Here is a 27,144-nt window from a genome sequence, read left to right as displayed (position 1 = left end):
CAAGGGGACGTTATTAGCTGTCAGTCAACAGAGGAACTGCATAACTTTGAGTTTGGGGATTAGGAGGACACAGAGCTGCCTCCCTCACTTCTACCTGCAACCTATCTTGTCTTGAAATCATAAAGTGGCTTATTGAGGAAAAAGGAAAAAGATACACAAGGGGCATGATTTCTCATTCCTGAAACAATAAGGGTATATAAATCACCACAACTCCTTTTAGCTACTCTAGATCCAATCCAGCTGAATGAGAAGAGAGAACCCTAACTGGGTGGTTCAGATATCTCATCCAGGCGAGGTCTCACTAAAGACCCCTCTGGAGACTGCAGCAATGTGGTCCTCTTTAGCACAGACAAGTCCTCTGGCTGCCCAGCCAGAGTCCTGGCAGCAGTCACGAGAAGGGAGGGGGACTTATCAGTGTTTTACCAAAGATGAGATCTATATAATGACTGGCCTCTTTACCTCAAATCTCTAAGATGCATCTGCAAAATGAATGCCATTAAAATATGCATAGGGGGAAAAGATTTGTATGAAGCAGTAGGCAGCACACAAAATAAAACTTGCAAAACCTGGCCTTGAGCATCTGCTTTTCCTGTTTCTTATTCCTGAGTATTGCAGTCATAAATTATCCATAGTTCAGTAACAAAGCTGGTAAGGAAGGCCTCATGATACAGCAGGAATGCAGCACTTTGTTTAAGGTGGCCTGGCTGCAAGGGAAGGAAGCAGTGTGTTGCCCACTGTTGCATGGGCTGCAGCACATCTCAACTCTGGTCCTGCAAGGCCTGAGATTTGGCTGAAAGATGAAGTGGGAGATGGATGATTTGTTATTAACATGTTCTCTTCTTTGTGCTGCTGGGATGATTAAAAACCCTGATTCGCTTGTCTTTGCAGCCTTCTTGGCTGTCAGGTGGAAGAGTTCTCTGTCCTTGAGACCTTCTCCTGGTGTATCTGAGAGTAAGATTTGAATCTGGCAGAAATGAGTAATGTGGCAATAGCCTCTCCTACCCCACCTTATCACTTCGGAGCTAGATAGATATTTAGGTTTTTACAAAATGAAAAGAGTTTGATATGGGTGATGGGGAATTTGATTCAGAGTATCTGGCTCTTATATGGGGATGCAAGGCCCTCTGATATCCAGGAGATGGTCTTTAGAAACTTCTTTTTGCACTTAATATTAATATATTTGGATGGACATGTAAAAACCGTATTTCCATCTGAAAAAAAAAATGATCAAGTTCTTTCAAGCCTACATTACAAAACAAGGCAGTTATCGTTATTATAATATGAAAATTTTTGTCCATAGTGGTCTATAAGTGCTTATAATTGAATATTTGAACCCATTAATGTCAGGTACCAAAAGGAACTACTCATATTTTAAATAACAGTCTAATCTTAGAATCCATTAGTAGTACTTTTCCATCTTTAAAGCCTCACTCATGTCAAGATTCTGTATAAACTGCAGCCCTGGGCAGTTTGTGTTCCAATGTAGATGTATGAACAGGAATCACTTCAGTCTGTACTTTGGCTCTCTGGGAAGAAAGGAGAGAAGAGAAGCTGGGTAATAGTGAGCAATATCTTTTCTATCTTATGTAAGATAAGAAAGAAAACCTAATTCACAAGGATTTGAATAAATAAATTACCAGAAGGATGTCTAGACTAGAACCTAAAAGAAATTATATGGACCTACTGAATTCTAGATAGAGAACCCTAACAGCAATTCTTCCTCCTCTATCTATTCTAGTGCACTTGACTTTCCATAGAGAATCTGTTGCCTTCATAGGAGGCTTTGTTCAGCAGGCCTGGTAGCAAAATGAGCCTAATTTGGTGAAGATAGTTCAGAAAGGAGACGGAAGTGTGCTCACTAGACAAAGTTAAAGTCAGTAAAATTTGCGGGATCACCCACAATGGCTTTTCTGTACATCTACTGAGTTCCTTTTCCTAATACGGCACTTAGTTTATGGAATACCATCACTCTCACCGAGAGACACCATGGGTTTCTATCAGCTTTTGTCTCATGTTAAAGGCCCAGAAGCCATCTCAGGAATATAAAACTACTTCTAAATGTGGTTATTACACTTCTCAGGGCTGGTTTTGAACCTGTGTCTGTCCCTGAGAATGGCTACAGTTAAACTCCAGGACCTGGAAGATCCATTTAATGGCCCGAATTAGAGAAGTTTGAATGTGGGTCATGTGTTTCTTTGTCTTAAAATTGCAAAGTTGGAAATAGTGCAAAATAAATTTTATGTGCCTCTCTGGGAATAAACAGTCTTCCTACCAGTCTTCCCAAATGTATTCTCAATAAGAAAATTTCTGATTTCCTGGGGTTTTCTGTGTATTTTCAATAGCTCGCTACAAAATACGTTGTTTATATTGTGGAACATCATGTCAATATCTGATTCTCTTCAGAGAACTTGGAGTCTTCTCTAGATAAAATTTACTTCAGTGGCAGATACCATGTGAGAACTATTCTTTATAAAATTGCTCGACTAAATATGGCAGACATTTCTATACTTTAACTTTTTAAAAAATATCCTTGACTATAATTAAGAAACAGAAAAACCGAAGGACACAATGAACACAACTGGAGTCTGCAACTTTGCTAAAAAATTATGTAGCTCATAGGTAAATTTGCATGGTGTCCTTGCTTTTATGACTGAATCAGTAAGCAAAATTTAAAGTAGTGGTTGAACTACTTCAATATCTATGTGGATTATTAATGTTCACATCTTTAAAGATAATTTGAGCTATGCTTTCTTGTCACCAAGAAATAAACGTCAAAATTCCCGGAGATTCTGCAGTCATTACCTAATAAGAATAATAATATAGCATTTATTGTGCTATACATGTAATGTAATGAGTCTGCAGCAGTCAGAAATGGAACACAAAGACAGGAGAAGCATCCCCGGTTTTAGTGATGCTATATTAATTATGACAGAGAAGGCTTTTCTATTATAAGCTGCATTTTTAAGATGTTTGAACTTTCCCACAGGAGTTTTTCTTATGACAGCTTTTTTATTTATTTATTTATTTTATTTTGTTTTACATAGCAATGAAAATCAGGAGATTGGTTTTTAATGTTTTTGAAAAATTTTATCTGGGAATAAAAGTGTTTTTCTCGCCATTAGAACATATTTTACATACTTTGTTTTCTGAAACTTCAAAACAAATAGCTTTTTAATGACCTTCAAACTTGTCTCCAGTGAAGAAGTTTAGTGCCTTTGCTATATCAGGTAAAGTTAGATTTGCAAATAATTAAATTATAAGCATTATCCAATGCTTCCCCTGCAAATTATTATTTCCCCAAATAGCAGTTAGCCCACTGCACCTTGCAAATGAGGGGAACTTGCAATTAATGGGTCAGTTATGGAAAATTAACCGCTCCTGGAATGTAAATGTTCTGGATACAATTTTTGTGCATGCTAAAAAACCAGAGCTGAAAATGATCTGTTGGACTCTGACCTGACATTCAAATATAAGAGAGCTCTACTAACAAAGAAGAGAGCAGTATAAAGCTGAAACTGTGGCCTATCTGATCTACTTTGGTCTAAAATCTCACTAAGAACCACTTCATTCTTTGAGCTCAACATATTGAGATACACTCAGGAGACACACAGTTGAGATCCAAAACAGGAAAGGCCTTGACTGCTCATTAAAATGTTAATTACGCCATGGAGGGTTCAGCGCTGTCCTTCAACCATGAATTTTTACTGCTTGCCCTATTAATGTATTAAAAAGCCAAAGTACCAGAGGAGCAGCAGCGTGATAGGAAGATAGAATACACATTCACTTAAATACATGGCAACATGTATTTCTTTAAATGCCAAGTTTTTGAGAAGTGGACTCATGTATTTTCCCTTTGTCATCAGAGCACTAGCCACACTCCTGCATTTTCTAATTGTATTATATAGGTTTTGGAATTTTCTTACTTGGAGATGAGAGTGGACAAGCTATATATTTGTCTCCACATTATATTTGAGGGCAGGGACTATGTTTATCTTTTAGTCTTTGAAATCTCTATGCCTAGTACCGTACCAAGCGCCAAAAAAAAAGGGGGGGGCACTGAAACATTTTATATAAATTTACAATGTATAAGGTTAAAGCAAAATTTTATATTCTCCAAATTATAAAAGTCAGTTTCTTAAAATGTCTAAGTCAGAACCTCAAAAGGCTTAATTTTACCTACTCATAAATTCATAGAAGAATACTGTCTTTTCAATTTTTTAATCAGAATTTTAAAATCAGCTTAAACCTTAAGCATCATTAAGCACTGAACTTAAAAAAAAAAAAGCCATGTTATATGATTCATTCAAAGACACTCTTGCCTCTTTATTATCCTTTCTGCATGTACTGTCAGTAAGGAATTAAACACAGGCTTCCATTGCTTTTCCATTGCTACACTCTAGTCCAATTGCCATGTAGTCAAGAGTGTAGATAGTTTGGCAAATGGCTGACCAGGTGTGAAGTATGAGATGTTCTGAAGTCTTAGGACAGTACTTTCTCTGTGAACACTTATCAGAAGTCCCAGCTACTTTACCCTCACGTACCTAACAATTTTTTTTGTTTTGTGGGAGGTGGGTAATTTATGGCCTCCCATAAAAGAGATCTATCTTCAAGTTTCCTCAAAGCTAGAAATTTGTAGAAATCCCTGCATTTTTGTAATTTTATGTTGTTACCCTTGACCAGAGCCTTTATTTTAAATACTCATAATTTCTAAATAATGTGCTTTGAATGGCATGTTTCCATTGATAATTTCTTAGTAATGGCAGTGTTTAGGAGATAGAAAAATTACATCCTTTGCATTCCATGTGAGGATATGACATAGATTCCTCCCCTAGTAGTATATAATTTTTCTCTTGATATTTCACTAGCCACCCATGACTTAAAAACAATATGTGATTTAGCTGTTGGCTGTGTGGCTATATGATCCCAAAGAGATTTGCTAATCCAAGGTTCTATTTTCAGTTCTTAAAATATTTATAGTAACAATTACAATTAATGGTGAAAATCAATTTATATCATCTCTTTTCTTCATAGATGATATTAATTACTCTATTGCTTTTAACTTTGGGTCTTCCAAATCTTCACTGTAGTATACCCTGTTAAACCTAGTAATGTTATGGTGCCACCATAAGAAAAATAATCTTTGATGGATAATCTTGTTTGTGTCATTTAATTCCTCTGACCCGGTTTTCTGGTCAATAAAATGATATATGTAATCATCGTGATAATATATTGCATTTATATAGAACTTTTAACTTTTAGAAAAATTATTTTCATTCCTGTAATAAATGCCTGGCCCATATAACTAATAAATAAATGATTGGTGAGGATATCCATTATTTTGAGTTTCATCAACACAATGTTCCTATAAGATAGATAGAACATGCAACTGTCTAATTTTATCAATGAGGACAGAAACCCAGGTTTGATTGGAGATTTTCTCCAATGCGTTTTCACACTCTGCTAGTAATGCACCTGAAACCAAAAGCCAAGATTCTCTTTGCCACATCTGTAACTTTAAAAAAAGCAAAACAAACAAACAGACAAAAAAAGAAAGAAAAACTATATGCAGGATAAAGATTTTTGTTTTCCCATACATTCTATAGATGATGTAAAGGGAGCAAAATTGGCAAGCTCTTTTGAAACTAGTCAAACAAATTCAAAGTATAATTTTAATTAGAAAAAAAAGCGTGAAAACTTTATCTAGTATTTACTGAAGCCATTGTTATAAAGTTTGATTTGGTGCATGTACTTATCTCTGTCATCAAGCAGGTACAAAATATTTGTAGCATGGCTTATATCAAGTGAGCCTTTTCACTTTAAACACTGCAGTGCTGGGATATCGATTAGTTTTTAAAGAATTCAATAGTTGCAAATGAGTAATATTGGGGTTGGTGCAAAATTAACATTAATTGATTGAATATATGACTAAATCACTTGATGTGAACAGATTTTCTTAATCTATATTTTAATTGAATCCAGTTTTCTATGTACACACCATTTTATTTCATTTCTATGTTTATAGATACTTTGTTCTACCACTCCAATCATGTTCATTTCTTTCTACTAATATCCAGGTTCCCAAATTGCATAAGCACAGAGGAAGTGAGAAGGGAAATATTCTTCTAATACTCCCTTTCTCAGAGTTCTAAGACTATCATATCATCCAAATTGTCATTTAAACTATATAAATGTTCAGTGATCTCTCATTTTTGCGTTTTCTATGTAGGCAATGATGAATTATATTTTTTGAAGTATAATTAACTCAAGATTTAAATTTTTCAATTTCTTAAAACTAACTCTGATATCAGTCACACATTTCTACCTTTATTCTAGAAATAAAGCATCAGAATTTTAAGCGAATGAGCCTTCAACCTCTAATAGATGTATCAGTTTCACGTCTCAACACTAAATTGTTGAGAACTATCCTCCATTTTGTGTTAAGATTGCAGTCACGTGCTCAGATTTTTAACTTAGAAAACAGCCAACCTGTGACCCAGTGCCAAAAGCTTGACTAGATCAGCTTACAGCCAACCCACATCAGAATTATAATTTCAAATGGAATGGCGGGGAGGGGGAGTTAAATAATACAAATAGCTCCCTAAGATGCTTACTCAGTGATTCTGCTGTTGAAAATTTTTGTACCAGAGTTTTAACCTATAGAAAACTGCTATGAATTATAGACGTACCTTCTATAATGTTTTACAAAACATTTTTGGTAGTCATGTTTAACAGTACAATGATTTGACTTAGAGGTATTAGGAACAATGAAAGAAGTCACAACTCTTATAATCTATTCCCAAGATATATAGTTTACATTTTTAGGAGAAACAGTTGGCCTATACTTGCAGGTCTAATAGCTATGTGCTTTCTTGTAAACTGTCTTTTCCCTGGGTTTTCCACAAAATAATGGTTAAAGTTTAAAGATGACCATTGTAAGTCAGTGGTTAAATATCAATTTGCAAAGTCTACCTTATCACTAGAAATCTGGGTAGATTATTTATATAACTTTAGCAAGAGATTACATAAGATTACATCCTTGGTAAATAGCAGAAAGTAATAAGAATGAACATTGGTCTATGAATTGAATGATTATTAATTCAATTCAATGAACCATAATGCTACCATAGTATAAGAGAAAATATTCATATGCTATAAAATGACTTGATATCCAAAAATAAAAGACTTGGACAATCCATCTGAAATTGAAACTTTCATATTGTTAAATTACATACAAATACAAATACATTTTTGAAAGCTATATACAGATTCTCCTTAATGTTATCTCCTTTAGTTTTCTGGAAAGGGGACTATTTTGGTTCAAGTTATAAAAGTACTTCAGAAGGAATATTCATTTCCTATAAATAAAGACTAAAAGAATTAATCTTCTGATAATCATATGTTAGCTTGATACTGTTTTATATAATTTTCTTTCTGACTCTCAAAATAATTTTTTTTCTGATTATAGAGGTAATATAGTTATATGGTAAAAACACAAAGGTACAAAAGAAGTAAAGAAGCAAAAAATAATACTCATAATTCAATACCCTGAGACAATTACTATTAATTATTTTGTCACATATATTTCTACTCTTTTCTTTATGCGTATATTACACATTTGGGAGTAATCCTCTATAAAAGGAATATGAAACAAAATCATTAGAATGAGGAAATGAGCAAATTAATTTTAAATTGGTGAAATCTTAGATGCATATTGTTTTAGAAATTTTACAATGGTATAGCCGTAACTTAGGACTGGATTTGAGTCTAGATTATCTAAGAACTAATGTGGAAAGTAATGTATATTTAAATTTGCTCTAATTTATTTCAGTAATCCCTTTTCTCAGGTTGTACATCTCAGCTGTTGCAAATTATATCAAAGTGAAATTCGGTTACTAATCCAGATAAACAGTTTTTTTTTTAAGGGAAAAAATATCTAAATAAAATGAATTATTTTGTGATTTTGAGATTAACTAACATTCAATGTTCATGACATTTTAAAGTCTTTTAAAAATAAATGAGAAAAAAAAATTAAGATTTGGCCTTACCTATACTCAAGGGTGACTAAAAATCTTTCTTAATCTAGTAATATTACAGAACTAAAGTGTATTTTGTGATTTTGTTAGACATACCATGCATAATTTATCAATTAACTGAAGTATATTAAAGCAGTCCTCTTAAGTTTCATTCAGAATTCTATTTCCATTTCCCCCAAACTGTCTCTTTTTTCCTGCCTACATCAGATTCTGCTCTTTTTTTTTTTTAATGGTCTAAACAAATTTTGGGAAATTTTCTGAGGAAAAAAGGCCTAAAATGATATACATGAAACTTTATTCTTGGATTTTCTTCCATTTTATTGAAAGGAATAATGCTTTTTTCCTTGGAGTTTCAGTAGATTTTTTTTCCTTCATCTTTCTAATATCAACACTCTCATCAATACTCTGAATCAAATTGTAGAACTTCTGTCTCATCATTGCTGCATTGCTGTATGATTCTCTCTTCGTGGACTGTGTTGCCTGCATTGCAAGGTGTTAAATTTATTCCTACCACAAAGCAAAATCATAATTGACAAAAATTTTATTTTTCTGTGCTATATGACCCATATGCAACGTTTGTCCTTTTGTTACTGAACTCTTTGATACCGCAAGATTCCTTTTTTAAATCTAGAAATCTAGTTTCTGTCTGAGCCCTTTTCTAAAATTGTTATCTCAAATGTTCTCAGGGTCCTCTTCAATGTTCATGATGACCATTCTCAAGCTACATCTTTTTATTCTCTTAATTATTCTCATTATTTATTATTATTATTCTTATTCATTTGACTAATCACTTTTTCAAGAGATCTTCCCTACTTATTTACTGTGAAATTTTAATTCCCAAAATGCCATCACCCTTTCTGGGTGCTCTCCCTCTGTTCCTAACTCTGGCCGTGTTCTCTCATTGTATCCACCCCTCACTGAGAGAACAGGAAGGGCTGACTGCTCTGAAGTCATGCAGACTTGGCTCAATTCTTGGCACACCCCTTACCAGCCAAATGGCTTTAGGAATGTCTCAATCTCTTAGCTCCATTTATTTCTTTTAAGCATATATAATAATAAAGCCAATAGTAGGCAGTCCAGGGCTTACAGGGTTGTTACGCAGATTGAAATATCCAGGCAACTTCCAGCTCCAGGCTCTTTTACTTCTAGAGTCCTCATCATCTTGCTTGGAGGCATTAGCTCTTTTTGACTCTATTTTCCTATCTGGGAATGTAATAATATCTACCTTGATATTTTAAGGCTTTAAAAAAAGTATTTAAAGTATCTAGCCACAACAGCTAACATTGAGGAGACACAATAAATACTAACTGTTATTTTCATTAGTGTGATTATTGTTATTTGCCTATTGATTAATTAATGATGTCAGCTGGCATATTTTAACCTTTAATTATTAATAAATTATAGTGAAGATATTTATACATATTTATAACTCAGTAGATTGGCTTCTTTAATGTTCTTCCCTCCCATACTCCTTTCTACTCTATTTCCAATTTAAAAAAACAACAAAAAAAACATACTTGGCTCACTTTTTGATCTATTTATGTATTTATTTATTTATTAGTATTGAATTTTAGGAGTTCCTTGTTTATTTAGGATATTAACCCCTTATATATTGTTTGCAGGTATTTCCCCCCATTTCATAGATTGCCATTTCACTTTGATAATCGTTCCCTTTGCTGTGCAGAAGCTTTGCAGTTTAATATAGTCCCCTTGTCTGTTTTTGCTTTTGTTTCCTGTACTTTTGAAATGTGGTTGCCAGGAGCTAGGGGAAGGGGAAAATGGGAAGTTTCTGTTCAACAGGTATTAAATTTCAGTCATTCAAGATGAATGACTTCTAGAGATTTGCTACACAACATTGCGCCTATAGTTGATATTGTATTGTACATATAAAAATTGGTTAAGAGGACAGATCTCGTATTAAGTGTTCTTATCACAATTTAAAAAGTAAATAAAGATATTATTTGCAATAAAACTGATGCTACTATTCTTGTAAATAATGTTTAATGACCCTCCAGAGTAACATATTCTTGGTTTTAATGTGTCTTTTACGACAGAGAAGCAGTGACACAATGGATAATTTCCACTGAAGCTCTCAGGCTCCAAAAGCAAAGTGTCTACATCATATTACATGGTGAAGGAATATTTGTTAAATGAACAAATGAATTAATGGTGTGACAAAGTTTAACTATATCAGGTCAGACTCTGTACCAGGCACTCATTCAACAAATATTTATTGAGCACCTACAATGTGTCAAGCACTGTTTTAGGATCTGAGAATATTGAAGTGAGCATAACCCTCCTGTCCTCATGAAGCTTAAATTGTAGTAAGCAAAGACAAACAAAAATCGATTTAACTATACATATATATTAGATGTGATAAGTACTGTAACTATACATATATATTATGTATAGTTATTATATAGTATATATATGTATAGATTTAACTATACATATATATTAGATGTGATAAGAACAACAACCGGTTAGGGTAAGGACAAAGGGCATGTAGAAAATTCTTGGAAAGTGTATGTTTTATTATATAACACACTACTTCAAATCTTAGAACAACAACCATTTTATTTGCTCACGATTCTATGGTTTAGCTGTTCGATCGAGTTCCTCTGGTTGGTTCTTCTGCCGATCTCATTCGGTGTCATTTATGAGGCTGTAGTTATCTGGCAATTTAGCCTGGAGCTGAATGATCTAATGTAGCCTCATTTACATGGCTGATACTCCGTTCCAGTCTCTCACCCTCAATGAGGCTAGCCTGAGCTACCTCGCATGATAGCAGAATTTCAAGATAAGAATAGAAACTGTAAGACCTCTTGAATGCCTAGGCTCAGAATTCACACATTACTTCCACTGCATTCTGCTGCCAAATCAAGTCACTGGGCTTACCAAAATTCAAATGAAGAGGAAGTAAACTCCACTTCTTGATAAAAAGAGTTATATAGAACTTTTGCCCATTTTTAACTTACTGCAGATGGTGAGTTACTATCTTATCTTGGATAGTCAATGATATCATCTCTGGTAGGAGGACATAAGGGCAGGGAGTTACATGATGTGAGACCATACTCCATATGAATATTTTTGAGGAGTACATTCTGGGCCAAAAGAATTGCCAGCACAAAGTACCAAGGTGTAAAAACATTGAATTTAATGTCCTTGGAAAACATGAAAAAAGGCAAGTGTGTTAGGAGATGAAGGTAGAGAAGTTGTAAAGGTCCTTGTAGGCCATTATTAGGGCTTTGTCTTTTACTCCAAGTGAGATTGGAAGAATTGTTGGGAGTTCTGAGCATATGTGTCAACAGGATCTCTCCGGCTGCTGAATTGAAACTGAATTTCAGGGTAAGGTGGCAAGAATGGACACAAGGGGCACAGTGATGAGATTTATGCAGAGGAAAGATGATAATGGTTTGGAATATAAGGGTAGAACTGACAGCATTTTTCTGAAATAATTTTTAGAACTAATAAGGCAGAAAACATTTTTGGATTGTATAGTCTTCTCAACCAGATTTTCAGCTTCCCTGAAAAAGAAATTGTTTTTGTTTTTAATGTGTGTCTTCTACTTTGGCATTTGAAAAGCAGTCAGTAAATACTTATTGACTTGTTAGTGCAGACTCAAGCCTTGCTTCTGGATTGAGCATAATCACTACAGGAATGCTGAGTCTTTCAGAGTTCATCATCACACAATGTTTGAAGACCAAAAGCTAGTAGATGAGCCTGTTAAGGTCCATTGATACTCTTCAGATTGAATATCTGTTATTTGCTCAAAGATAGCAAAAGAATTAGGGCTAAGACAACCTATATCCAGCAGTATTAAAAGCCATCCCTTGAAATGTAAATAATTATTAAATTAATTGACCGTTATCATTTTAAGTCTCTACTAAGTAAAAAGCAGTATGTCAGAAATTCAAAGTCAAACAAGATATAGTCACAAAAGGACTTATATTCTACTGTGGTGTGGAGAGTGTTAATTTTATAAATGAAGAAAGGTGAATTTATCAGCTGTTGGATGGAAAGTATTAATAGGCACAGAGGAGTTTGGGGAAGATCTAAGTGTAGAGTATTCCTGGAACTACTTTATTTCTAGGTAACAAATTGGAAATCTGGTGTTATGATGTGGTAGAGCCATGACTAATTCCAGGCCTAGCATAGTGGACAGTAAATGTACTTTCTGGTGGTAGCAAAGTATCTGCTTCTAAATTTCATCCCAGTGAGTAGAGTGAAGTATATATGCTTGTGTAGGTGTTACTCTTTTTATAGAAATATATATATATGTGTGTGTGTGTGTGTGTGTGTGTGTGTGTGTGTGTGTGTACACACATATATATGCACACACACTAGCATATAATACTATAATATGTATACACACATATGTATATAAACACACTAGTATATGATACTATATAAAGACATTATGATAATTAATATAAAAATAACTTTGAATCACAATCTTCCATTGAATCAAAATGCAGAGCATATCACTTTTAGAAGGAAAAAGGAACTTACAAATTTTACCCATTCTTATGTTTTCAGAATTTGGAATTTAAACTTTTGTATCACCTGAAACAGTAAGCGATATCACTAAAGAGATGGAAGATGCTTTATGTCATGAAAAATTGGTATAAAATCAATATTTTTATTTAATATGTCATAGGATATATCATTTTAAAAAATAGAATGTGAAGCATAGAGTCTGACTATCTTTAGTTAATTTTATCTATTGTTAACTCATAATTTGTTAAAAGTGTGACACTGATGCCACAATGTTTGCAAGTGTAAAAAGGCATGACATTTCAGATCTTATAACTCCATAGGACATATTCATTTCATTCTGTTTGAAAACATGACAATTAAACTTTAGCATTAAAAAAATTCTTTTCTGGAAATGAAAAGGCCAGCTTTGCTTCTCTGTGACTTAAAATAGCTTTTCTGAATTTACCACACTTTATTTTCCTTATCTATAAAACTAAGTGGTTGAGATAGACCTGTGGTTCTCAACCATAGCTGCATACTACAGTCATTTGAGGAGCGTTAAAAGTAGTGGTAATAAAAGTAACAATGGCCAGGCCTCACCTCAGGGTTTAATTTTTAAAGATTTCCAGGTAACTTTAATGTACAGCAAGTGTTGAAAACCAATGGGCTAGATGATCACTAAGGTTACTTCTAGCAAAACTTTCTAACTTAATGATTCACTGTGTTTTGACATAGTAATAATAATTGCTAGAGATACTAATGTTTTTAGTATTTGCTATGTCCTGAAAAATAGAAATTACAAAGACTATTTCTACTCAAAATTGAGAACATCTTCTCATCTGTACTCTAAAATGTTCTGTATTATGAGAATAATTTGCAACAGAAGCCATCTCTATACGTTATTCATTTGTATACATTGTTCATAATGTAACATATACATTTAAAATAGCATAGATTTAATTAATTCTTAGAAATTAACAATGTTGTAATTGGAAAACACTTTCTTTCAGTATGCCTGCATTGTAAAGACAGTGTACTAAGAAGTTGTAATTCTTTTTTAAATCGATATTGTAGCTATTTAGATTTTGAATAAATGGATCATTAATATCCTAAGAGATAATAAACCTGAAGTGTATAACTTATTCATAATAAATACTTTACACATTGATTTATTATGAAGCAGAATAGACAGTTTTATAAAAGACTGATTCAAGTAGAATATATAATGGTATTTCAAAAGATAGAAGTTTGATTTCTTGAAACAGTTTTGAAATGTGTCACTATAATATTTTGTTACTAGTTTTTCACTAAAAACTTTTCATTGGTGTAAATAGATATTTTTTTCTATAATCTTGAATACTAGAGAATAATTCCACATACTATATTACTTAAGCTCCCATAAAAGCAAGAACCCAACAATATACTCAGACCCAAAAAGAAACTGTAGATTCTTGGGAAATTGGGGAAAAGGCCTTTAAAATATATTAACTTGGGAAGTAATAGATTTCGTGTCTTATATTTTCACACAATTCTGTGCTTGTGCATGTGTACTTTTGAATACTTGGGACAGACATAATCTTCTTTTAGCCAGGCAAAAGGAAAAGAAGTACAGATGACAGCTAACAGCTAACATGGGTAAATGTAGGTGTAACCAACAAAGAATGTTCTAGTTGTATGGAATTTTTGCAGGCCTAGTTGTTTTTGAAAACTATTTGAAAAAAAAATGTAATGCTCAGAAAGGATGCCATGAACAAGAAATATATGATTTTTAGTGTAATGTGTACGTCTGTATCATCATTCTGTGTTCACTTCTGACATCGTCAGTTGGTTATTCTTATTATCTTTAATGCTCATACATATTTCATTGTATTCGTTTGCCCTATTGACGATAACCTAAATTTAATAACTAAGTAATTCACAGATATACCATTAATCATAGCATGCAAAATTATGACACTAGATGAATAATGTGACTGCTGAAATAGCCCACATGTTTAAAAATCTTGTTATGTGGAGAACTGGGGGAGCTGTTTTGCTTCACATTAACTCTACAACATATCAGTTTGCTTTATAAGGTCTCCCTGAAATCAATCAGACACATGTACCTTGCTTTCAAAGAATTTTGTACAGTAGGAATAAGCTATGAAATGTTTGAAAATACAAATGACACTTACTATTGGTTTTGTAATAATAGTGACATGTATGCTAGTGATTTAAAAACCGATTTATATGAATTTTACATAGTTTTAAAATACCAAGAGGTTTTATGAAGCAATATTAAATTTAGTGTCAGAATGGCACCACATTACTCTTAATACTAATCAGAATGGCATCTTATTACTCTGCTCTTGAGGGTGACCAAATGTAGAATTGGCAGTTACCCCCTCATCTTTTAAGATCTTCTATTCTTTTACAAATTCTGGTGTTCTCCTATCAGATGCATTATCTGATGCATTATTTTGTGTTTTGTTTTTTATTTTAAACTGGAAAGAACATATCACGCTGCACTCATTTATATTATTATCCATTTGTTTAATCATTAAGTCAACAAAGGGATAATAATTCCAAAGAAAGTTAAGGAAAGAGGTTATGTAGCCTCAAGAAAAGGTATACACGAGAAGGGGATGAGTGTGATTAGAAGCATTTCATGCTGCGGGGAATGAAAGACATGGAGACCAGTGTCATTATTGTCTCAATTTTGCCTCGATCTGGGCCAGGTCAGCAATGCAATCATTGTACAAAGTAAATTGACCTACTTTTCTAAGGATGTCATGTAAAATTTACATGATCTTCAGAGTCTAACAACATTATATTAAACATGGACTTTATATCTGACAGCCACAGTTTAGTAATGCTAACATTTCCTTGAGTAAATAAACCATCATTGTGTAGATATGAATATATAACTTTTTTTTATATGAGATCTTATTTAAAGTAAAGTTTTTTCCTTGTTAAGACTTTGAAATGGCTTACTGGACATAACCACATAATGTGAAAGTTTAAATACTGGACTCCATCTTGAAAGCACAGATACTGCATTAAACTAAAGCTGTCATCCAGGGTGAATAATGCAGATGTTGTGTTTTAAAACATGTCAGATTGTCTTAAGTCTATCTTCTTTAAACTTTAATCAGTTAAGATAAATGTTCTTCATTTGGCCTTAACTTTGTCACAAGAAGAGACAGCTAATGAAATAAATTGAAGTGCTGCCATGGTTAGGTGGAATCAGAATTTAATACGGCTGCAGGTGATTGAAAGTATAATTGATAAATATACATTTTTTAATCTGACATCATTACATGACATCAGAGAAAGAAGACACCAAATTTTTAATTGGCTAATACTTAGAAGTATTTGGGTAAACTTCGGTGTAATTTTTATGTAGCTCTTTCTAAATACAGTGTATTCCTTCTAAAAAGAAGTTGTTATTAAGAGTATTTTGAGCTGTGAATAATAATGATATCAGATGACGAATATTAAAAGATATTGCTTCTAGACACCAAAAAGAGATTGTATAAATTATATTCTGTAGCTCAACTTGGAAATCCAACTATCACAGAGAAGCCCTTCGTTGAAATCTCTTAGAAATAGACTGCATGCAAATTTAATCAAATAGCTTTAGGCATTCAGAGGTGAAGTAGGTGAAATCAAAAGTACCATATAAAAATTAACATCAAACCATGTGTTATCCTCTTTGAGTTTTAGAGTAATTTTAACAGATAGTAACTTGGTTTGAAATTAAACACACAGGTTTGCTAGTTGGAGAGTTTCCATGCCTGGTGGAGGGGAGGTGACAATTGGTGCAATCAGTATATAACACGTGTAATGATAATAAAGTTGATTGGTTAAACTAGATAGCATTTTTTTTTCTTTTCTGTCTCTTCCTGTAGAGTATTAGTTCAGCTGGAGGTGGAAGGGTTGTCCCCCCATCCTTCTTCCCCCTAAGAAGGCGTAGGTTGATACCATTTTTATTGTTCTGCTGGGGTGGAAAATAAACCATATGCTTTAGAATTTTGAATGGCTACACCAAAGAGAAAATTGAAACAGGCCCTCTTTCCCCTTTCCTTTCAGACTTTGGGGGTGGGGTTATTCCTCTAAACGTTCTAGCTACTTGGAGTTAGCTTAATGCTTCTACCCCAGGGCAAAGAAGGACAGGGGAAGAAATGTCAAGGGCTTCGAAGGTGTGTTGGGCTGAGTGAAGTATGGAGTGGAAAGCTTATGTCTGAAACCCACCCCTTCCCTGGATACTAGGCTACTAGGCATAGACAGTGAGAATCGGAACCAGCTGATGCCACTGCTGCTGTTTCCCGTTTCCAGGGTGAAATTTTCACAGCAGCTAATTCTAAAGGGAGGAAAAATCCCTAACCAGCAGCGGAGAAGATCCTATCACCCTACCCAAGCTGCATAACCTTTTAGGCAGGCTTTTCAGAGAAATTCGCATTTTAAAAGCAAGCATTCACGATCCAAAAATATGGGACAGGAATCAGAGCTGATATGAAATATGAAAAGCCTCTTTACACTCTGAGTGTTTGAAACGATCCGATGAGCATAGGAAGTGCCTGCCAACGCTTTGGCGGCTCCTCGTGCTGCCGCTGCCGCTGCCGCTGCTGCTCTTCTCAGAGGGCTGGACAGAGCTAGTCCCGGTTTCAGCACCCCCGGCGCTGGACAGTTCTCTGCACGCCGCACCACTGCCTGCTTGCTTTTTCCAAACACTCTCGCTTTGCATTACTGGAGATGCATCTAAATTACGTCCTGTTCTACAAGTAGATTTTTTTTTTCCTGTACGGGAATTACAGTAGACGATTCTCTTAATTAAACTGCATTTTCTTCTTTACGGATTTGACAGGAGTATTTATCCCGATCTCCCCCGCTTTGCAGGAACGATTCTTTGGGAACGTGGTCCACCCAGGGATGTAAAACTGTGCTTACCGATGCATCCCATACGAAATGCTTATGTGATCGTCTCTCTACCTTCGCCATTTTGGCTCAGCAACCTAGAGAAATAGTAAGTAACAAAGGGAAAACACGGCTTTAATGCAAAGGCAGGGATATTGTGGCTAGTGTTTCTCCAGGGAACTGCATTTTAATGGGGAAATGGAAAATGTTGCAGGGTGGCAAAATTGGGTTCGTCTCCTCCTTAGCTACAGTAGTTTGGTGAAATGAATCGTCGTTGGTGTGCTATAAGTAAATTCTACTCAATTTCATGTCTTCTAACTTGAAATTTCTGCATGATAGTTTTGAGGATATGCTCCAATCATATTACTAATATGCTACAAACTTTTAAATAAAAATAATTGTCAACTTAACCTTTATTTTATAACCGAAAAGCTGTTCTGGGGAATTTGTGAAGATACTGTTTGTAGTAGAATGAAGACCCCAGACACTACAGCCAAACACATTGCATATATCTGCATTGGATATTTTCAGTATAGGTTTTGGGGGGTGCCCTCGGATATTTAATTTTTTTTAAGTCAAATAAAGTTTTCATGAAAGCATGGACTGTCAAAAACTGTAAAATCATTCCTTAAAAGTATATAGATTTGTAAAACTATTTTCTGAAGTAGATGGTCTAAAAGAAAAAATAATATCCTCCTCAAATATGTTAAAAATTATTTTAAAAACTGAAATACTGAAAAATAATTAAGATTACTGTGACTTTCTGTCTAAATTTGGCCTAAATATGCATCACTCTCTTACTTATTTTGATGACAAAAAAAAGCTACCTAATATAATTTAAAGTGCATAGCTAAGGTTTGGAACACACTTGATCTTAAAGTGCATTTCTTCAAACTTTATATGTTAAAAATATGAAAAAGAACAGATTAGTTAGTATCATGTTAGTGTCTAAGAAACCTCTCATATTGTTACTGCTTATAATTGTAATGTTTTAAAAGATATAAGGCTTATTTTTCAAGGTCATGTATTTAGGGGCTGATATTGGCATTGTGAAAATTATCTCTGCATATTTTATTCATAGCAAAAAAAAAATCACAAAAGATATTCTAAGGTCTTGAAATTTGATTGTCTTCTGTGTCCTTAGAGACCAAGCAAGTGAAATGAAATGAGAGAACAGTTGACTTAGAAAAAAGTTGTCAAAAGTCAGAAAGTTTGAAAAATTTTTAATATTTAGGTACCAGATTCAGGTCATATAATGAGTTGTAAATGAGAAGATCAAAGTAAATTTTACCAAAAAACATATTGTGAAATAATTGAAATGTACTTAGTTGAAGAAAAATGAATACTGGCTTAAATTTTAGCTAGAGAAAATTTAACATGTGGCTGTTGACCAATTGGTAGTTTTAGTTATTTATTTTAGAAAGCCATAGTGGGAATATGTCATAATTAAGTATTTAAAACTCTAAGGCCTTTATTCACAGTAGGGGAGAAGGGGGAGCTAGAATTAGTCATTTTAGAGGTTGAGAATATGTGAACAGAGTGGTTACTGGGTAATTATCTGGTAACTATAACAACTATCTTGGCTATTTTTGAGTGTTAGGATATTTTTACTGAGTTTAGAAGTTATTTTAATGTATTTAAAAATTCTTTTTTGTTTCTTGTTTATTTTACAGGTCATGGAATCCTCTGGTACACCTTCAGTTACCCTAATAGTAGGCAGTGGGCTTTCTTGCTTGGCCTTGATCACCCTAGCAGTTGTTTATGCAGCATTGTGGAGGTATGTAATCAGTTAATATACTTGAAATGTAATACTCTGTTTCTAAGAGTTAAATCAGGAAATAGAATAACCATTATTTTGTCTCCTTTTTTCTTCATTAACTGGAAGAAATATTTTTAGAACAGTTATAATTGCTGTCATTGAGCTATAATAAATGAGCTCAATAATAATAATAAAGTGTTTACCTCTTTTTTTTTTCTCTATTTGCCTATGAGAAAATAAATAAAACATGCACACTTTTCTTTCCAGTTCAAATGATGGTACCATCAACAAGTTGCTTACCCGCAAGCATGGTACTCTTATATCCCAGGTTCAATCTATATGTAGTTTCTATTTATCCCAATTGCTATTGAGCTTGAGAGTTTAATTGGTACAGTTAAATTAATTACTCTGTTATAGAAATATGGTCCTAAATTTTTAAGTTTTAAACATATGCTTTCAGTATGTTCCAGACAATAAGTAAAATTTTCTATAATATTAATGCACTAATATAATACCACAATGCTCTAAAAAGATTTTTGGTTGAATGTTTTGAACAAATCAGATTTTAACAAATTGATAAAAAGAAATCATAAAAATACATAAACAAGGGTAAATGATTGAAAAAATTTGTACAATATTTAAAATTGTATCTGCTTGATATGAAAATTTAGTATGTTTTAAAGATTTTTTTTATTCTATTAATATTATTAGACCTGTGAAGTTTATTATGTCTACTCATATATTGATAACTGGTACATAAGCAAATGGCCAAACTTCCAAATGGAGTTTTTAAGTTTTTAAATATTAAATATTTCTTTATTTCAATTATTTAAAATGTTTTAAAAGTTACTGTATTAGTAAATAGACAGTACTGTATTACTTCCTGAAAAATTGCAATGTTAAAATTTCAAAAATAGCCAGTCTAGGATTTTACTTATCTTTTACTTAAGATAAAAAAAATTCTATTGCAAAAATAATTATAATTTAATAAGGAAAGGTCATTTTATTTAACATCATTTTTTAAAAAAAATCATTGTTTACTATTATATTTTTTACTCTTTTAAGGACAAGAATTAATTGTCCAGAGTATTAAATCATCTAATATATGAAAATTTTCATGCTCTATATAAAAATAAAATATGTACACATTCTTGGTCCATTGACACTACATAATAGAGGTTCTTCCTATGAAGGAATTATCTGGTAGTGAAACACTGACAAGGTGAGACAATCTCATGAAATAAAGGAAATACATGGTCTAGGCATTGCATCATAGACAATAGAATCCAGGGTTCAGGGCACAGTCAAACAGGCATTATTCTGATAATGCAAGAACAAGATGGACAAGGGCAACTTTCTTTCCCACAGTTGCCTGAATGCCACTTCTCAGAAAATGAGGCAGTGTTTAAGGGCCAGGATACCAGGTAATCATAGTAGCATCATAACCCGTATTCGCTGAAACTTTTAGAACTAAGTTTCTATTCCCCATTATTTAGAGTTCAGGCACCAGTTCTACCTTCTCTTTACACCTCAATACATATAGCTAACACTAGCACAAACACTGCCAATATAAATTATATATATATATATATATATATATATATATATATATATATATATATATATATATATATATATAATTTGTCATAGAAGTACTCGATTAGTCCATAATAAAATTTTCTTTAATCCAGTAAATCCAGAAACATCATCTATTACAATAGTTTCTTAAGAATTACTAAGACACTTGAAAGGATCTATTAAAACTTGAAATGGAACTGAGAAGTATAGAAGAGTACCTAGAAACAACATAAATTTAGATTGTTAGTAGTTAACTCATTGTATACAAGTAGAATAATTGAAGTAATATTAATAGTTTGATAGAATTTAAGACTCATAAATTATTAAGTGAATCTAATAGCACAACGAGTTCAATGCATTTTGTAAACATTAAATTTGCCTTGTACCATTATGGTAGCACAAGTTGAATTTTTTTCATTTTCTAATGATTTGTAACTAACGTGATTTTTTAAATGTATGAACATCAGAATTATTTTATATAAAATATACTCTTGATCTTGAAAATTGTTGGTGTTCCATGTAGTCATTAGAAATGTTCATCAAAAAATTAATATACTAAGTTACAGTTTCTCCATCTACAAATATGTTCTGTAGAATTATTATATCAAAAAGTAGCTGGGAATTTCCTTTTAATTCATGTATTGAAATGGTATATTCACAAATTTTGTTTCAAACATCAAACATTTATAAAAAGTGTTGAAAGTTGAGACATTTTATAGCAATTTTTAAGGCAATGATGTGACTCACTATTAATGAAAATGGAAACACCTAAAGACTTTTCAGGGTGGTCAGTCTGGGTCTCTTATTACCATGATTTTCCTATTTACAGGGCAAATGATATCACTGAAACCCTTTTAATAATGTCATCTGTGTGCTTGAGCTGTCATGGAAGCCATTAACATCATATAAAGGGTCAATGTGCAGCCTTTAAACTTTTTATGTTACATCTCACACACACACACACACACACACACTCTCTTTCTCTCTTTCTCTCTCTCTCTCTCTATATATATACATATATATACGCATATATATATGTATACATATATATAAGTGCATATATATATATACATACATATATATATATATATATATACATATATATATCTGATGATGTTTTCAGCATCCCAGTAAGTGGTTTATTATATTTTTAGATAGTGATGATGCAAGAACAAGGTTAAGTTAACTCTTGAGGTCATTTTGTATTGAGAATCAACCTAGTTAATCCTATTTAGGTTTGTTCTGTGAAAAAAGGCAATTTCTTTAATAATAAAAAAAATGGCTTTTTGTATCTTTTTGTTACTCCTGTTTTTGTTTTGTTTTATATTCTGAAATATTTGATGAAATGTGGGGCTTTTGCCTAAACAATCCTCAAAGACAAAGCAAAAGAAAGAACTTCCATAGATTTTACTTCCCAAAATGTGCCTCTAGGTCTCTGGTACCCACATCTAACACTGCACAGGAAAGCTTACACCTGCTGCGGAAAGTGATTCCGTGTTCTAATACAGACTGAACAGTTTCAAACACACAGCAAGTACAAGTATGTCTTTTTGTTACTGTCACTCAGTGATTTACTACAAGGTACAGTAAAGCAAAATAGCTGTTACCCTTTCAAGATAAACAGGTGGTAGAACATTTGATTCTGAGCAGTTTTCTCCATGGCTTACATTCTCGATGCACTTAAAAATTATACAATAGCTGTTATAAACACTTTTTCATAATGGTTAAATATGGCAGATGCCATGTCATTTTCTAGCCCAATGATGAATTATTATTTGTGGATTGGATTAGTTTTTAGAGATAAAGAATCATTTAGTTTTTTTTTCTTTTGGGGGGAACAATTATTCAAAAAATAAAATAAAATAAAATCTAAAGGTAGCAGCCTGACTACATAAAAATACTTGAGTGGATGAAATGGTGGATAAAAGTGTTCATGGTTTCATGAAAGTAATGGCATCCTTTTAAAAAACAAGGGATACTTTAGAATCGATGATTTTTCTTTTTGGTTCTCAGAGTTTCTGTTGATTGATTTCTGTGATAATACTTAACATATTATATACATGTATATGTAAAGGTAATTATACTAATTAATATATTTCTAAGAAATTTCATATTTCCAGTAAAATTATACTGATAACAGGTGTGCAACTTAGGCTTTGTCAAAAATGCTATGTTGTCCCCACTGATGTCTAAAGGAAAAAAAAAGAATCTAAAAAACTCTAAGACGCGCCATGCCACTAAAAAATTGGGTCTCTAAGAATAATCTATATTTCTTAAAAAACTATTTTTCATGCTTTTTTCCTCCTGTAAAGGCTGTATTTTATTGTTTCTTTTTCTGGATGAATTCCACCAATTTATATAATATAGAATTCTTCATCTTTCTGTTGAATTTTAAAGTTGGATACTCTTTCTCTCTTTGACTAGGTACATACGCTCTGAGAGGTCCATAATTCTAATTAACTTCTGCCTATCTATCATCTCATCCAACATCCTCATATTGGTTGGACAAACTCAGACACATAATAAGGTATGACTGGTAATTATTTTGATTCTCTCTGTGTGTTTATGGTTTGACATAAAGTTGGTTATTAATAATCTAAACATTCTAGATGAAATGGAGAATCCTGACAGAACTATTTTAAAAACAAAATTATTAATTTCTGTATAATAGTATTGCTTATTCCAGAACAGATATACATTCCCTTGGCTTAATTTCCTTGGGATTGAGAGGCTGTTTATAATAGTAAAAATATGTGTTTATTAAACATTATATCAAAGCTATATGGGTTCAAAGCCTTGTAACATCAAAAGCACAAATTTTGATTCATTATCCTAACTATAATAGGATTGACTGTGTTTTGGTCTAATTTATTCACATACCACTTCCTAAAAGTTATCTGTAAATTGCTTACAAGTGTAACATAGATCTTGTAATCTACCCCAAAATTATATACAGCCAATAATCAAAAAAAGTATTAGGTGAAAGTGACTCTAGATTTTATGCCTTTCAGTACGTTTTACTTAAGCAAAAGAATTTCAATATTTAACCAACACTGCAATTCTTTAACTGCATAGTCACTTTTAGCAGAATATGAACGTATAGATCCAGTTTATATGAATTGACTTGAGTTGAGTGACAATGTTTGTTTCAGAAATGACTGTCAATTCTCTTTACTAAACTACTTTGAAATACATCCCAAGAAACCTGTAATAACTGTCTTAAATTAACTTATCCCTACCTCAAAGGAATTCTGGTAAACACTGTTTTAATAACACATATTGATCATTTTTGGCTTTTTAAAATTTTCAAATACTGAAGCCAATAATTGAACATTTTTCCCCATTGCTGTCATTTTTAAAAAATCAAATGTACTTTCAGTAGGTTCTTTTGATATATTAGATATTTGTAGGACATGTATCAATGTCAAGGATTATGGATAGTCTGTTTATTTTGCTATCCTACCCTCATAAGACTGATGATTCCCACCCAAAGAATCTGATTTTGGATCTGGGTAAGACCTAGAAAGCTGCTTAGGTTATTCTGTAGATTTCTTCTTGAACCATAATGCCCTGGGCCAAGAGAAAGGACCCAAGGGGGCATGAGGGGTGGGGAGGTCAATACAAATATACAAATACAGTAGCAACCCAAGGAAGTCCCTGTGGAAGTAAAAAAATGCTTTCATAGAATTCGAATGTATAGTTTTTTTTTTCCCCCCATTTCTTTCCTCTGTCTTCTTAAAAGGTGAGAAAATATGAAGCATTAAAGTCTTTTACAACCATTTAACATAAATTTTAAAAGAGAAATGCATGAGGAAAATAAAACACTCCTGAGTTATGCCCCTTATTAGAATATGGAAAGCTTCATGATCTTCGGCAGGTAATAGGCTTTTAAAACTGTATCATGCTATGTGGCAAAGTTTTTACAAATTCTGAGCTAAATGGGGAAATAGTAGAATTTTCCATAAGGTTTGCTACATATTGCATTGTTTGTTGCCCAATAGAAATATAATGCAAAGTACAAATGCAAGCCACATAAGTAATTATAATATTTTAGTAACCACATGAACAAAATAAATAGAAACAGGTGAAATTAATTTTAATAATACAGCAGATCCTCAAATAACATCGTTCCATTCAATGTTGTTTCTTTATAACAATATTTAATAAAAAATATTAAATCTTGGATGCCATAGGAACTTAACTCTTATTTATATCAATTAGCCTGTAGTAAATTGGTTTCCTGATAATGTTGTTTTGCTTAAAGTCACAGAGCCTATCGATGATGTTAAATGAGGATTTACTATATATTACGTTTAACTCAATATATGCAAAAGATGACCATTTTAACATATGATTACTATTTTTAAATGTTAATACAATATTTTACAATATTTTTTATTAAACCTTAATAATCTGGGTTTATTTTTTTTTTACTTCACAATATATTCAGTTCAGACTGATTTCATTTCAAGAGCTCAATGGCTACCTGCAACCAGTGAATATCATATTGCGTAGGTCTAAATGATGATTATATTCAGAAACTAAAATAGCGCCAAGAAATTACATTCTTCTTACCCATTTTGGCTTTCCTAGGTTTCTAATTAATGTTCCTGTTTTTTATGGAAATGTCTTTTCAATGTTTGCAAATATTAGGCACATCAAAGGCAAGATAAGACAAGTTTTGTTTTACTTGTCATTTCTAATTATAAAGAATGGCTAGTATGGGCTTAGTTAAATAAAAAATCGTTTAGTGTCATTAGAGTTCTCTCCAGGTAATCAACTGGAGAATAGATTCTACCTGGTTTGAGGGCCACAATGATTCTGTTCCAGATAGACTATGCTAATTTTTGCTGCTACAGTTATTGATGAATGTGGGAAGGAGCAGGTGGTAGTGGTGATGAAGAAAATGAGGACTTACTGTTTTTCTCTTATACTATGTTAATTTTGCTTTACTAGCTTTGAGTAGATGATCTTGCAAGCCTAGGACAAGTCACTATACAGTGACTAGGAGGAAAAAATGTAAAATGGTAGGATTTTATTCTTTGTAATTCTCAACAATATCAAGTTTCCAAGGTGAATAATCATGTATTATGGTATATGTGCTGAATTGAGTTAAATTGACCCCACTTCATTTTATATGTGAAACAGCAATATCTGAAAGCCTGTACCTGCTTTACCATATTTGGGATTAATGAATTCTCAAAAAAAAAAAAAAAAAAAGAGAGAATGTAAAAATATATCATCTGTATTTTTCTGTATAAACTCCAGAAAAGTGTTTTAAAAATGTAAAATATTGACTGGTGGCTACAGTATTTTATCTAGGCTGTTAGGACCCCATTGCTGCTCTGAGCATTTTATAATTGATCATATTCCTGTATTTGACTTCCCCGGTAAGTTTCGATTGGTGCTTTAGTGTTCCCTACTAGGAAAAATAGAAACATCGGAGAGAGCTTCTTGTTGAACAAGTTATTTGGTACTGCCTCTGAGGATTATCATGGCTAGTTTGTGTGAAAAGTAGTATTTGATACTGATGTCCAGAATAGTTTTGAAGTGTCATACTGGGATCTTTCTCTGAATTGCTTGTTGAAATATAATTGACTCGATTATCTCAATACTCAGTATCTCTGCTTTCTTTTGAGTTGAGATAGAAACAAGCTGAAATAATCTATTGTTAAAAATATGATGTTTTCAAATTTTTAAACTGTAGATTTAATTGTGGCAGTGAAGTAAAAAATCAAATGCAATTTCTTATATCTCTTAAAATACAGTTAGAAAATTTAACTATAACTCACTTTATTATATTTCACGCTTTCTTATAAAGTGTCATACACTTTGATCTCTTTGTGCATTTGTGGTTTCAACCAGGATTTTCATGTATCACTCAAATATTGTTTATTTGTAAAGAATTTCTTTTGTACCTTAAAGTGTGAATGTTTTCCTTGAGCTGGGTAGTACTGTTTTGCAGAAGCAAAGGTTATTTTGGAAGCAGATATAGTCAGAGAATAATTTCCTTAACCACAAAAATACATATCTACTTTTTCTAAAAGACTTCATGATGATTTATTATATTAAAGATTTCATTGCATTCTTTTAAACTGATGGAAGCCAAATTTGACAAAACTCTTGTTTTTTGGTTTGTTCGATTTCCTTTGTTTGTTTGTTTTTATTAGATAATGTCAAACACCCAAAAAGTTCAAAATACTGGATAGCCTCACTAGCAGGTTATAATGAAAGCAAGTCAAGACCAGATTTTATTACACAGTCAGATATTTATTAACTAAACACAGCAAATAAGGAATAAAACCTGTTCTGTAAGCACAATGAAATTCTAGATTTTTCTTGTTTTAGATACTTTGACTATACTTGAGGCAGACATAGTAACAATCTAGAAGCAGGCTT

The 27,144-nt window shown here is 32.7% G+C and overlaps 1 protein-coding gene across 7 annotated transcripts in view; it reads left to right on the top strand.

Annotated features, from left to right (window-relative positions):
- Positions 1 to 27,144, top strand: part of ADGRB3 (adhesion G protein-coupled receptor B3) — a 654,835-nt gene that overhangs the window by 497,456 nt on the left and 130,235 nt on the right. For all 7 annotated transcript variants that reach the window (XM_039852889.1, XM_039852886.1, XM_039852892.1 and 4 more), the window contains 3 exons: positions 17,391 to 17,517; positions 19,082 to 19,185; positions 23,170 to 23,272. In XM_039852889.1, coding sequence (XP_039708823.1) covers positions 17,391 to 17,517; positions 19,082 to 19,185; positions 23,170 to 23,272 — 334 coding nt within the window. The remainder of the gene's footprint in view (positions 1 to 17,390; positions 17,518 to 19,081; positions 19,186 to 23,169; positions 23,273 to 27,144) is intronic.

Source organism: Pteropus medius, unplaced genomic scaffold (genome assembly GCF_902729225.1).
Source record: "Pteropus medius unplaced genomic scaffold, Ma_sr-lr_union100, whole genome shotgun sequence".
Taxonomy (NCBI): domain Eukaryota; kingdom Metazoa; phylum Chordata; class Mammalia; order Chiroptera; family Pteropodidae; genus Pteropus; species Pteropus medius.
Note: the sequence above shows the minus strand (reverse complement) of the source record. Positions and strands in the feature narration are given on the sequence as shown.